This window comes from Chiroxiphia lanceolata, chromosome 3, assembly GCF_009829145.1.
Source record: "Chiroxiphia lanceolata isolate bChiLan1 chromosome 3, bChiLan1.pri, whole genome shotgun sequence".
Lineage (NCBI taxonomy): Eukaryota > Metazoa > Chordata > Aves > Passeriformes > Pipridae > Chiroxiphia > Chiroxiphia lanceolata.
In genome coordinates, this window is record NC_045639.1 from 53,241,185 (window position 1) to 53,253,596 (window position 12,412).

Below are 12,412 nucleotides of genomic sequence, written 5' to 3' on the forward strand. Positions count from 1 at the left end.
ATCTTTAGAAAATAAGATCTTCTATAGTGAATAAGAGCAGGTAACAGAATTCTTTCCCTGGCTTGCCATGTTGGAAATTCAGAGCACTGTGTCTAAATACATAATCAGTGCAAGCTGCTAATGAAACTGTGCTTTTGCTTGTTTGTTTTTGTTTTGTTTTTTTTTTTTAATATCCACATATCTTGTACATTTCTCCCTTGTTTCAGCAGCAAGTCGATGATTATTTGAATATCTACTGTTCAGTGCCAGAGAGCATCCAGAAGGAGAATGCTTGGGAAACACAGACATATGTTCATTTCTGTGATGGCCAAGGCGTGGCACTGACACTCAAGCCAGAGCACAGGGTGGAGGATGTTCTGTCTTTGGCATGCAAGGTACTTACTTTTCATTCACAATTGCACCTTATTAATAGTCATGGACTTGAGAAGGAACATAGCATATCAGAGGATGCCTAAATAGTGATAAGATTATCACTATTATATAATAATCATACAATAATTATATATAATATTAATAATACATAATATTGTAATACCAGCATCTCCCAGTCACTGTCTCAAGGCACATTGCTCTCTTTCCTTTAGTTATGTTATTTATATGTTGTAGCCAAGGTCACAGGATTGTGGAAAGGTTTTCAAAAGGTGTTGCTCAAGACAGTGCACAGTTGATACTTCAAGAGCAGAGGCAGTTTGCCAGGTAGTCAGCCCCTGAGTAATCTCAGCACATGTCCACTCTGCGTTGTCCTTGCAGCAAACCTGGTTTTCCGTGCAAATTAATCACAGAGGAGCAAAAGGGAGTTAATGCCAGGAAATTAAGACAGTTAAGACTGCTGTGATAAAGGCTATCATATATGTTTGATTTTTAAAGGAACTTTTTAAGCTTTTAGTTAAATACCAGTTCTATTTGTGAATTTCAAAGCATGAATTCCCTTGTGAAAGTCAGTGCCACAATTTGAGAGGGATTGCTATAGATCATGGGACAGAAAACTGAGTCACAGGTTGAAGTTAAAATAGAGATGCTAGTTTTAACTACAGACCAAACATCAGCACCTCTAGAACATCGCAATGTACCTAGCACTTTTGTCTCCACACGTGTCAGTGCTTGAATTTCGCTCTAACTTCAGGATTCAAGTCACTTAAATTATGCAAACAAGCTTTTTGGAAAAACTAACTTTTTACCCCTGAGTTCTGTTTTCTGGTAAATATACTGTATTTATTTCACAAGGGGAAAAACAGGAGAAGAAGGAGTCCTGTGCTGCACAAGATCCAGCTGTATCTTTTGGCAGAGGTTAGGGTGAATTTGTAGGTGAGGTCATTAAACTGACTTGAAGTTAATGAATTTTGAGGCTTCTAATGAAGGAAAGGGCCCAATTTAATGGCTTATTGCCCGTGTTAATTTTGCAAAGAAACAAACAAACAAATAAAATTAAGTTATACAAATTTTTAAAAATCCAGGGTAAACTATGGTTTTAAAAATCAAAATAAGCACACTGACTTAGCAAAGTCCCATTATGTCTCCATAGCATCACTAAGAAGAAATTATCTTCTTGTGGCTTTTCCTGATGGAGACTGAATCCTGGAGAAAACATTTAATGCTTGCCTTTACTTTTAAAACCTTGTCAGGCAAAAGGATGTCTGAGACATGATTTGGCCACCAGGTGGCATGGTAGAGCTGAAACATTTTGAAGTCCTTAAAGTGGTGTGCAAGACCCCTAAAGGAGGAAATAAAATTAAGTAAAATTAAGTTGAAAAGGAAATTCCTTACTTCTCTTACTCCATCATTCCAAATATTTGTAGTTTTCAAGCTGACTTTTAATTTTCAGTGTCTGTATCGCATGAAAATTTAGTTTTAAATTATTTGATTTTTTTCTTAAATGTTTTTCTGTTTATTTTGTCTCTCTATTCTGTGTGTAAAGCTTTTCATAAGCATTCTCTAATGCTGAATACTTTCTGCTCATCTATCCTGGTTCTTTTTCTTCTTACATTTTCATTCTGCTCTGGTGAGTGTAAGGAATCTTTCTTCTTAACAGAACATGTTTGAATGTTATGTGGATAAGGATGAAGTTCACCGGGGTTGTTGGTTTGTTTGTTGGGGTTTTTTTCCCTTCACCCACGCTTATGGGGTTTCTACTTTTCTCATTTCTGTTTTCCATCTGAGGTTTTTGGATAGCATGTATACAAAATCTTGTGCATTTACATTGAATTGTTCAGGATATAGAACACATGCAACTCTTAAACTGCAACACGTAATAAAATCTTAAGGTAATTACTATTCACTCAGTAGATTTAGATTTGTAAGCTGCAGAGATGCACTAAAGGGGTTAAATAACCCTCAGGGACCTTGTCATTCCTTCTCTTTCAGAAGCATTGCTTCCTCTTGTTTTAGAATTATTGCTCTATTAATATGCTAAAGTGAAATGTTTGTGCCATGGTGTCACCAGTATCCTGATTTTTCAGAGCCTCTCATCAGGGACTCTGCACTTTCAGACTAATATCTTCAGGGAATATTCCTGTTTCCCTTTGACTTCCTGTTGAGATAGGATCTTTGCTTTGACCTCATGGTGAAAAAAAAATATGTGGAACTCTCTGATCGTAGATGAAACCCAGCAATAAAAATAAAATCCAATAAAGGCAAACCCTTAGGGAACCTACTTGCTATCCCATCCCCTCTCCTAGCTGCCCATACATGCATATGCATTTTCTATATCAGGAACAAAACTTACTGAACAGAACTTAATTGTTGAAAGTACTCATAGAAAAGGTGGCTGTGAGTGTTAAGTTCAAAAGGACAGAAACCAGTTGTGATATCTTTGGAAACATATATTACTGCTCAGTTAATCTAATAGCCAAGACATCATGTTTACGAAAGGATCTGGGGGGATCATAAGGCAAAATGGAAATTGCTCTTGAACCTTATCTTTTAAGCAATGCATCTGATTTGTTTATACCACAAAAATAGTTGGAAAATTACTTTTGAGGATTGCTTTGCATGATTTAGAAGCTTTTTGTGTGTGTGTGTCACTTCTTTGTGTTCTAGGATTCTGGAAATAAATAACGAATTCCAAACTATTTTTCTTCCTTAGATGAAACAGCTGGAGCCAAGACACTATGGCCTTCAACTCAGAAGACTGGTTGATGAAAATACTGAGTATTGTGCTCCTGAACCATACGAGTACATATTAGACCAGGAAAGTGTGACTCCTTTTAGATAAAGCTCTGTCTGCAGCTGCAGTTGAATTATCACCTACAAATATGTGAAATTTATATCTAAAATAAGGTTTAAAGCTGTTCCCAGACTGCATTGTGTCATCCTTATTCACACTTTTGGGTGGCTAGGCACTGCAAACACTTTCTTCAAGAACTGTTTGAAGATTTGAGTGAGGCTTTTTGTACAAAAGCAGAGTGTCAGTCTCTACTTCAGGCTGGGTTTTTGATCTTTAGCTTTAGTCTCACTGATAGCAGTGATGCTTACACAGGAACACAATGCTCTGTGTCAAGACAGCAAGTCTTGATGCAAAGAATAACGTACTTGTTTCTCATGCTGTATCTTTGGGTTTGATGCTTATATTTTCATAATTTGATGACTTGTGTTACTGTTTTTTTCCAACAGGTGTATGATGAAATAGAAATTTGTCCATTGAACGTTTATCATGTTCATCTTACAAAGAGTGGAAAACATAAGTGATTATGGTAAGCTGTCAGGAATTCTCTTGTATTCTTCTCATTGCTTGCTTTCTCTCTTCAGACTTTTCTGTCTCTGAGAGCAGGTACAGCCATCCTTGATAGATCAAAGTGTGAGTCTGCAAGTGTCTTTCTTATGTTTTGGAAGAGACCACTTTCTAATTTTGCTAAAATGACCAAATAATTCAAGCATGAACTTGTCAGAAAACAAAAGTCCTTTGCCAGGATTAATAAAAGTGCTGTCAGTCAGGCCATGGTCACGGTCTACCTTTTTTTGTAGTGGGATCCTCTGTTGGCACCATATCAACAGTGTCCTTTGGAACAAGTTCTGACAGGATTTTTGTCTGTGGGAGGTAGTTATACCTAGGAATAATTATATACCTTGCAAGGATACCCTTGTAAGGCAGCTTTGTGCTGTTTTTTAGCTGCAAGTCTGCAATAAATTACTCCTTTCTGGATTGTCCCACTCACTGGTCTATATAGTTTGCTGCTTTATAGTTTGGGTTTCCAGTTTTTGGACCTGTTTAAGACACCTCTTTGTCTGATGGACATGAGCTGCCTGTTATTGAAATGTCATATGGAGTGGAGGTAGAAATTACTTTTTGAAATGTGATTATTTTTTTTTTAACAGCAGAGTATGACATTTCTTGGGAGTTGAAAAGTCCTGTTAATTTTAACAGGCCTAACAATAACTGGGAAACAATGTAATAACTTCTGTATGCTCTGTGGGTGTGTTCTCACAAGAAGTACCCTCCTTCTTGTATAGAGTCTACTAAATACACAAAATAAAAGGGAAATGTCCCCAAGGAAGTTTATTTGATTAAACCCTCTTTTATTTCAGGCTTTGCTGTCACAGCACAAGTTGCTGAAAATGAGCATCTCACCCATATCTTTGTGAGTGATGTACTCCCTGATGGACTGGCATACAAGGAAGGTACTGTATCATCGTTGTGTTTAAAAACTGTTCTTCATTATCTTTTTAAAATCCAAAAACTTAAAGAAGGTTTAGTAATGCTGTCTGAAACAGTTCTTGGCTTTTGCTGTTCACCATTATCTTTCCTGAAGACCACTGGAAACATGTGATACAGGAAAATAGTGTACACAGTGTAACTAAACTATCCTTTCAATATAGTGGAGAGAGTTCTTGTTCAGCCTTGGAGACAAAGTCTGTATTCAGTCATCCAACCAAGTACTTTTGTGCAGAGGAACAGGACTGGAGAAAGAGTTCATCTCACACTAGGGAACCTCATGGGCTTGATCAGTTTCTATGACCCATCACTTCCACCTTTTCTGGCAAGGAAAAGTAGCCTTCCTCCCCAAAGTAGTTTTCTGCATATATTTCTGTGAGTAGCTTCTCCACGGCACTGGTCAGAAACTGTGCTTCTCTTCATCAGCACATTTGAGGATCACCTGAGTTCTGCTCTCTGAAAAACAAACCCAGAAAAATGGAGACAGAGATATTAATTTGCTACTTGATGGTGATGTCTACTTAGTTGTTGCTGACCTTGAAAGACAGTATTTGCCACTCTTTAGATTTATATAAAAGCTGATAAAACTCCATTCTTTGTTGTTCCAGTTTTGCATGAATAATTTGATCTGCGTGACTAACGTTGTGCTATTCCCAGATAATGAAATATGTGGTATGGTGCTGTATACTGGTGGTATCTGGTTGTGAGAGGTGGCTCTATTCTAATCTTCTTGAAAGCTGTGCTGCTTTCCCACCCACCCATTTCTGTGACATCTTTAAACAGAAACAACTCACTTGCTGTACTATGTGTAACACCTATCAAAGTAAGCATGAGGTCAATCTATATAATTATAGCACAAATAAAGCTCCCATTGATTCTAATGGACTTGTAGGATTAGGCTGTTTGAATTCAAACCAAAAAAGTAAAGGTGAATCACCATAAGGTTTGGTTTGTGACCCTTTATGTTTTATATTACCTCTTTTTTTATTTTTCCTTCTCTGCTTTCACATGCTCCCAGGGCTCCGAGTAGGCAATGAAATCCTGAGCATAAATGGAGAGGCTGTGTCTGTTCTTAACCTCAGGCAAATGGAGATGCTGTTTTCACAGAGAAGTGTAATGCTCACAGTGAGAATGACCCAGCAACCCTTATGTGTATCCTGGTCAGATGGTGACATTTCCCGGGATCCAAAGAGTTTGTTGCCCCCTCCAAACCAGTCACAGCTCCTGGAAGAGTTTCTAGATAACTTCAAAAAAGAACACAGCAAATGGTAAGAGGTTGACAATAATTCCATTACTTTCATCTCACTTCCAATATCACTGGTTTTTAAAACTCGGTTATGTTTAAAATTATATGCTTGCCTTAGAAACACAAGTACAAACTCTTGAAGTTCCATTTATGCTCGATATCTGTCTGCTATTTTATTATTTTCTAGGGAGTAGAAGTGGAACAGAATATGATTATGTCTGCAGGGAAAGGATATTATTTTAATCTGTTTGGCTGCACCATCCGGTACTATCAAGTGCTCTCTTAACTGTTCTGTGTCATCTTAGGTACCTCCAACATATCCATTTCACAGACACCAGTGGTTGGAATGTTGTGATGACTTTCAGAGGTGGAGTATTGTTCTGTGTTTACCATGGTTTACATGAAGGTACATTAAGGGTACCTTCAATGCAAGAATCGTCATCACCTCAGAAAGGAGTCATTTAGCTCTGCTCCCACCCAGTGTTCCTGTTGGGTGCAGCTGCCCACTGAGTAGAATAAAGCCCATGAAAACAGCTTTTATAGGGATTGTCTTGCTCTTATTTCTTACTCAATGTAACCGCTGTATTAAGCGTTGAATGGAGGATGTATCCTAACAGTGTTGTGTCAGGATTGTGATCCTCATGGGTTTCTGTATGATGAGCACCAGGTAGGGAAGGTGCCTATGTGGTAAGAACTGCTCCTGGATGACATCACAACCCCTTGCCCCAAGGAAGTGCCGATGCTCACTTTTGGGTTGCCTTTTTGGCTGGAAATAGGAGGTGGCATATAGGGGGGCTCTGCTATGTTGGTGGAGGTGAGCCGTGGTCACCCTTCCCTTCCTTTAGCTGGTCATACTTTGCTGGAGAACTACAACTTCTGATACTGGAACGCTTGCAAATGTCTGCCTAAAATAGAAAGTACGTGGGGTTTTGCTTACCTTTCTTGCCATGTCTTGACTATTTTTCAAACAAGATAGAAGGAAATTTAACTAGTTTCTCACTTTGAAAGGTGCAGTTTCCTCACTGTACCTCTGGAGGATGCTAGTAAAATTCTGCAGGAAAGCTAGCCAGGATGCACTGCTGTGTGAGGGGAACAGCAAGAGGTACAAAAGGGATCGCTGATTTTTATGTATAATTACGGTGGCAAGTGTTTTCTGATTGGAATTTTTTTTGTAATTAAAAATGGAAGAAGAGAAAGAATCACATAGGAGAAGTGGCTAGAATGAATTTAATTATAAAGGAATTTTATTAGGTCATCTTTTGAAATTAAAAGAAAACTGAATACAAGATTTGTGATTCAGTAAGTAGCATCTCTCTCAGGGGCCTTATTTCAATTTAAAATGCCATTAAATTGACTAGTGGCACATAAAAGTTAGTGTCATAAACCAAAAATTATGATAAAGCTAATTAATTACATAATTATACCAGGGCTATCATCCAGCTTATTGGCTTGATATCATAGGCCAGCACTACCTGGAGTATTCAGTGTAATAAATGTATGTGTCCATTCACTAGATTCCTCATTCCTCCAGGATAAATTTGCAACCTGTGCAAATATTCCATTATAATAGGAAATTACTGGAGTATATATTATACTTTAAGCACTAGTAGATAAAGGGACATAGTATATTTGCTTTTCTGCTTAAAAGCAGTTAAGAAAGATTTATTTTCTTCTCAAAGAGAACAAATAGTTCTAAATTAAGCCTCATGAGAAGAATTTTTATGTTTATTGAATTCAGTGCTTAGTGTCTGATCACCTGATCAAGTTCAAATGGAAACAGAAGAAAATGGCATTACTTTGAATTAATAGATAATCATAAAGGGTTTAACTGTTCTGTGTCCTGAATTGAATAAGATTTTAGATAAGCAGAGGGGGCATTTAATGATCCAAGCAGGGATTTGGAGGCTAGGGACTCTTAAATTCATATCCAGTCTTTATGAAATCATAGAATCATTAAGGTTGGAAAAGACCTTATAGGTCATCGAGTCCAACCTTTGACCGAACACCACCATGTCAACTAAACCATAGCACTCAGTGCCATGTCCAGTCATTTCTTGAACACCCTCAGGGATGGTGACTCCACCACTTCCTGGGCAGCCCATTACATGCTCAACCACCCTTTCAGTGAAGAAATTCTTACAGATGTTCAACCTGAACCTCCTCTGGTGCAGCTTGAGGCCATTTCCTCTTATCCTGTCACTAATTCCCTGGGGGAAGAGACTGACCCCCACCTTGCTATACTCTCCTTTTAGTTAATTGTAGAGAGCAATAAGATCAACCCTGAGCCTCCTTTTCTCCAGGTTAACAACCCCTCAGCTACTCCTTATATGACTTACTTTCTAGACCCTTCTCCAGTTCTGTTACCCTTCTCTGGACACACTCCAGGACCTCAATGTCTTTCTTGAAGTGAGTGGCCCGGAACTGGGCACAGGACTCAAGGTGAGGCCTTGAGTGCTGAGTACAGAGGCACAACCACTGCCCTGGTCCTGCTGGCCACATTATTCCTGATACAGGCTGGGATGTCTTTCTTGGCCACCTGGGCACACTGCTGGCTCATGTTCAGCTGGCTGTCAACCAGGTCCTCTTCCCCTGGCCCACTTTCCAGCCACTCTTCCTCAAGCCTGTAGTGATGTATGTGGTTGTTGTGAACCAAGTGCAGGACCCAGCACTTCACCTTTTGAAACTCATACATTTGGCCTCGGCCTGTTGATCCAGCCTGTCCAGATGCCTCTGCAGAGCCTTCCTCCAGCAGATCAACACTCCTGCCCAACCTAGTGTTGCCTGCAAATTGACTGATAGTGTGCATCCAGATCATTGATGAAGATATTAAACAGGACTGCGAGCAAAACTGAGTCCTGCAACACCGCTCATGACCTGCTGCCAGCTGGATGTAACTCTTTTCACCTCCACTCTCTGGGCTCAACCATCCAGCCAGTTTTTTACCCAGCAAGAAGTGCACCTGTCCAAGCCATAAGCAGCCAGTTTCTTCAGGAGAATCCTCTGAGAGACAATCTCAAAGGCTTTACTGAAGTCCTGATAGACAATATCCCCAGCCTTCCCCTCATCCACTAGGTGGGTCATCTGTTATAAAAAGAGATCAAGTTGGTCAAGCAGGATATACTTTTCCTAAACCCATGCTGGCTGGACCTGATCCCCTGGTTATCCTGTTTAATACTGCTCTGTCTCCTTTGGTAGAGTTGAGTGGGTCACTCTTAAGACCGCACTTTTCAAATATAATTTCTAATGTTTGCTTGTCCATGTTGAGTCTGTTCTTCCAAAGCAGCACCTCTGAAAGTCAGCTGGTGCTAGCAGAGGAGACCTCTTTCAAAAATCAAGTACAATTTGGCTCAAGGTACAAAGAGTTGAAAACCTTCTGCTGTTGCCTCCCTGTTTTTATAAAATTTACTCTGTCTTTCTAGAGTACTGTGAGGATTAATGTGCTAAAATTAACAAGTGCTTAGAAAATGGAAATTTTCAGCACAAAGTCAGACAGTAATGCCCTGCCTAGCACTTAGTGATGACCACCAGACAGAAGCAAAACAGAATTTACTTTAAATCACTGGCTTCGTATAGCCTGGGTGGTAATAGTTTGTCCACATTTGTTTACAGTTTTGTAGCTGCTCAGCTAACTCTGGTGAGTGCCTTTTTGTACATATTCTGCTACGTTGAAGATATCCAGTTATACCTTGTGGCAAACTTGGCAACCTTTACTGTACAGAAGGGAAGTGATTGACTTTCTCCAAACCCACTAACTCTGCCACTCCTGAAAATCATTCCCAGGGAATTTCTGAGAGTGATTCATTTTCTCCAAGAGGTTGTTATATCCTTGTAGCTGTATTTTGGACCTGCTGTGGTTGTGTCATTTGATCTGCCACATGGCAATGCTATGTTCTTGCTGCTTAGCTGCTTGGCTAATCATGAGCTTATCCTGGAAAAGAAACGAGATGAAATACTTTTAAAAAATGCACCTATAAATGTGGAAACCCAAATAACAGAGCAACTAAATTTGCTCCAAGCTCCAGTGCTAAGGAAATTAAAAAAGTATTTAAGTAGAATTAAAAATGAGGGAATTGGACTGGAATTCTTACAGCTGTGGAGGAAAAAATGCCTCATTTTAAGATGGCATGGGTATCTGAGGAAAAAACTACAGAGAGGGCACATGATAGCTATATATTTAGGTCAATGCTGTGTGGGTTTATGGTATATCTATGGAGTGCTGAGGCAGGAGGTAGAAGCATTAGTAGGTGTGAAAACCCATTGCAGAATGCAAGTTGCTGTCAGAGTTGGATGGGGTTTTTTTCAACAGCGTGTTTTTGCCAAAAAAAGCTGTCATTTTGGTTAGCTGACACTGTTGAAATAAACACTAATTTGTAAATAGAACTCTGTGATTAAAAGCAAAAAAAAAAAAAAAGGTGGGGAATGGCAATTCCATGATGAAACACTTCCATCTGTGAGGGTTAGAAAGCTAAATGGGAAAGAAACAATTAAAAAAAAAAAGGAAAAAAAAATACATAGTTGTTCCTGTGCTCCATGTTGTATTCCTCATCTGTGGGGTAGGGTCTGGGTTCCTATCTGGCCCACCTTTCTAGAGGTGTAGTCCCAGGAGCAGTGAAGAAGGCTTGGGTGCTACTTACCAGGAGAAGGCTTGCTCCTCCTCTTCCTCCAGCCTTCCTTTCAGCCCCACAGCACTCCTCCCACCCCTGTGCTGATAGCAGCACTTGCTGAGGCCCTTGAAGCTAATTAAGGAGAAATCTTTCTCCCTCACCCCAGCCCCTGCAAACTCAGGGAGTTGGCATGATGGGTGCAGAGTCCTGACAAGAACCAGGTAAGGAGGAGGAGCGGGGAGTAGGCAGGTGCTGGGGGAGAGCTGGTCATAAGGAGAGTTACTCTCAGAGGCAGCAAGCTCTCCTTCAGTTGACCTACCCACAGAACACCTCTCTAGCCATTTTGGAGCATGGATTTTGCCCTCTGCTTTCCCTCCTCTTGCACTAATCCCTGTGCAGTGGTGTAGTCTGGGACATGCCAGTTTGAGTCACTCCCAATGAAGCTATTTCATACTCTATAAGGCATGGCTGGAGTCAGGGAGAGAGAGTCAGGCTTTGTGCTGTTGGACAAGTGGCTGGGCTATGTGCTGGAGAGGAGCAATTACATTTCAGCTCCTGCTCTGCTAAGCATTGAAATACTTTTCAAAGTGCCACTGCTTCAGGAGGAGGATCAGTGGTTTGAATCCTCACATGGAAAAGTAGCTCTTCTGTTTACCAAGACTTGAGCAGCTTCTGATTTTAATCATAGCAAGGACACACAGAAGCAAAGGCACATCAGTTGTCCACAAGTTTAATTTTGATATGACTAAATTATTTTAAAAAATATATTCTTAATAATAACTGATTTGGATTCAATTCCAAGGTACCTTCTGTTTCAAATGCAATTTTCTAGGTGGTTTAGGTGCCTCTGTAAAGCGTAACTACAATCACTGCTTCTCAGAAAACTCCATTCAGCTTCATCAGATACCACTGAGTTAAGGGAGGAAAAGAAAGACAGAGGTCAGCTCTGCCAGCTGGTTCTCTGCAAGTCACTGTGCACGCCTTTCCAGATAGCAGTCCCTACATCCTCTGTGTGTACCACTTAAGAGAAGAGAGAAAGTCAGGAGGACTAAGCTGGTCTCTAGCCTCAGACAGCTGGGGCTGTGCCTGGAGCACTGACTCAGACCACTCTGCTTATTGCTGTTTGCCTATAGTTTTTCAGAAACGTCTTTAATGTAATGTTAAAAGCATTTTGTAAACAAAGTAAAACTAAAACTTAACTGAAAAGCATTTCTAAAATAACTTCCACTTTTAGTTCTGCCAAATCAGGTCCTATTTGTCTAGCTGCTGTTTCAACATTTAAATTCTCTTCATCATGCCATAGGGCACATCTCTCATTGTGCTTCATGTGAGTGTAATCAAAGAAATCTGTTTGATTCTTTCACAAGAAATTCTTTTGAGCTCACAAAAGGTGAATATTGCTTCTTAGCTTCCCGAGTCCTAAGGACACTCACAATCCTGTTAGATATGGGCTCTGATCTGTGTGAATTGTGCAGGTCTGCATACATTGCTACCTTTTGCCTACTGAATCTAATACCAACTATCTGATGATTTGTGTGGTGTGAGGCAACATATTAGTGCCTCTCTTTAACATAGATACATAGTTGTCTATGCAGCATGACTGCTTGTCTGCCTGAAGTTAGATGACTCTGCTGGGTTTTCTTTTTTAGTTATTAGCCAATTCAGCAGGAAGCCACATAGATGTGATAGAACATACTCATCAGAGCAAGGTTAAGAGGTGAGGTGTGTGTTGACAGTAGTCTTGGACAACTGTGGCAGGTTGGCTCCTGCTCCAGCTGTTTGTGTGCTGTTAACACAAGTGTCTTTGTCCTGCCTTCTTGTTAATCGCTGGGAAAAGACTAGGTCTGGCCTGTGACAATACAGGGGACTGTAGCAGTGTAGAGATTAATTCAGAGAAAGCATTTGTCTCTTCAG

At 40.0% G+C, this 12,412-nt stretch overlaps 1 protein-coding gene across 1 annotated transcript in view; it reads left to right on the plus strand.

Moving 5' to 3' along the window:
* The window catches only part of TIAM2 (TIAM Rac1 associated GEF 2), a 168,764-nt gene that overhangs the window by 111,866 nt on the left and 44,486 nt on the right, over positions 1-12,412 (plus strand). Inside the window, 7 exon segments of the mRNA XM_032682222.1 lie at positions 207-374; positions 3,083-3,193; positions 3,610-3,669; positions 3,671-3,689; positions 4,522-4,614; positions 5,667-5,896; positions 5,898-5,916. Of these exon segments, the coding sequence (XP_032538113.1) occupies positions 207-374; positions 3,083-3,193; positions 3,610-3,669; positions 3,671-3,689; positions 4,522-4,614; positions 5,667-5,896; positions 5,898-5,916 (700 nt within the window).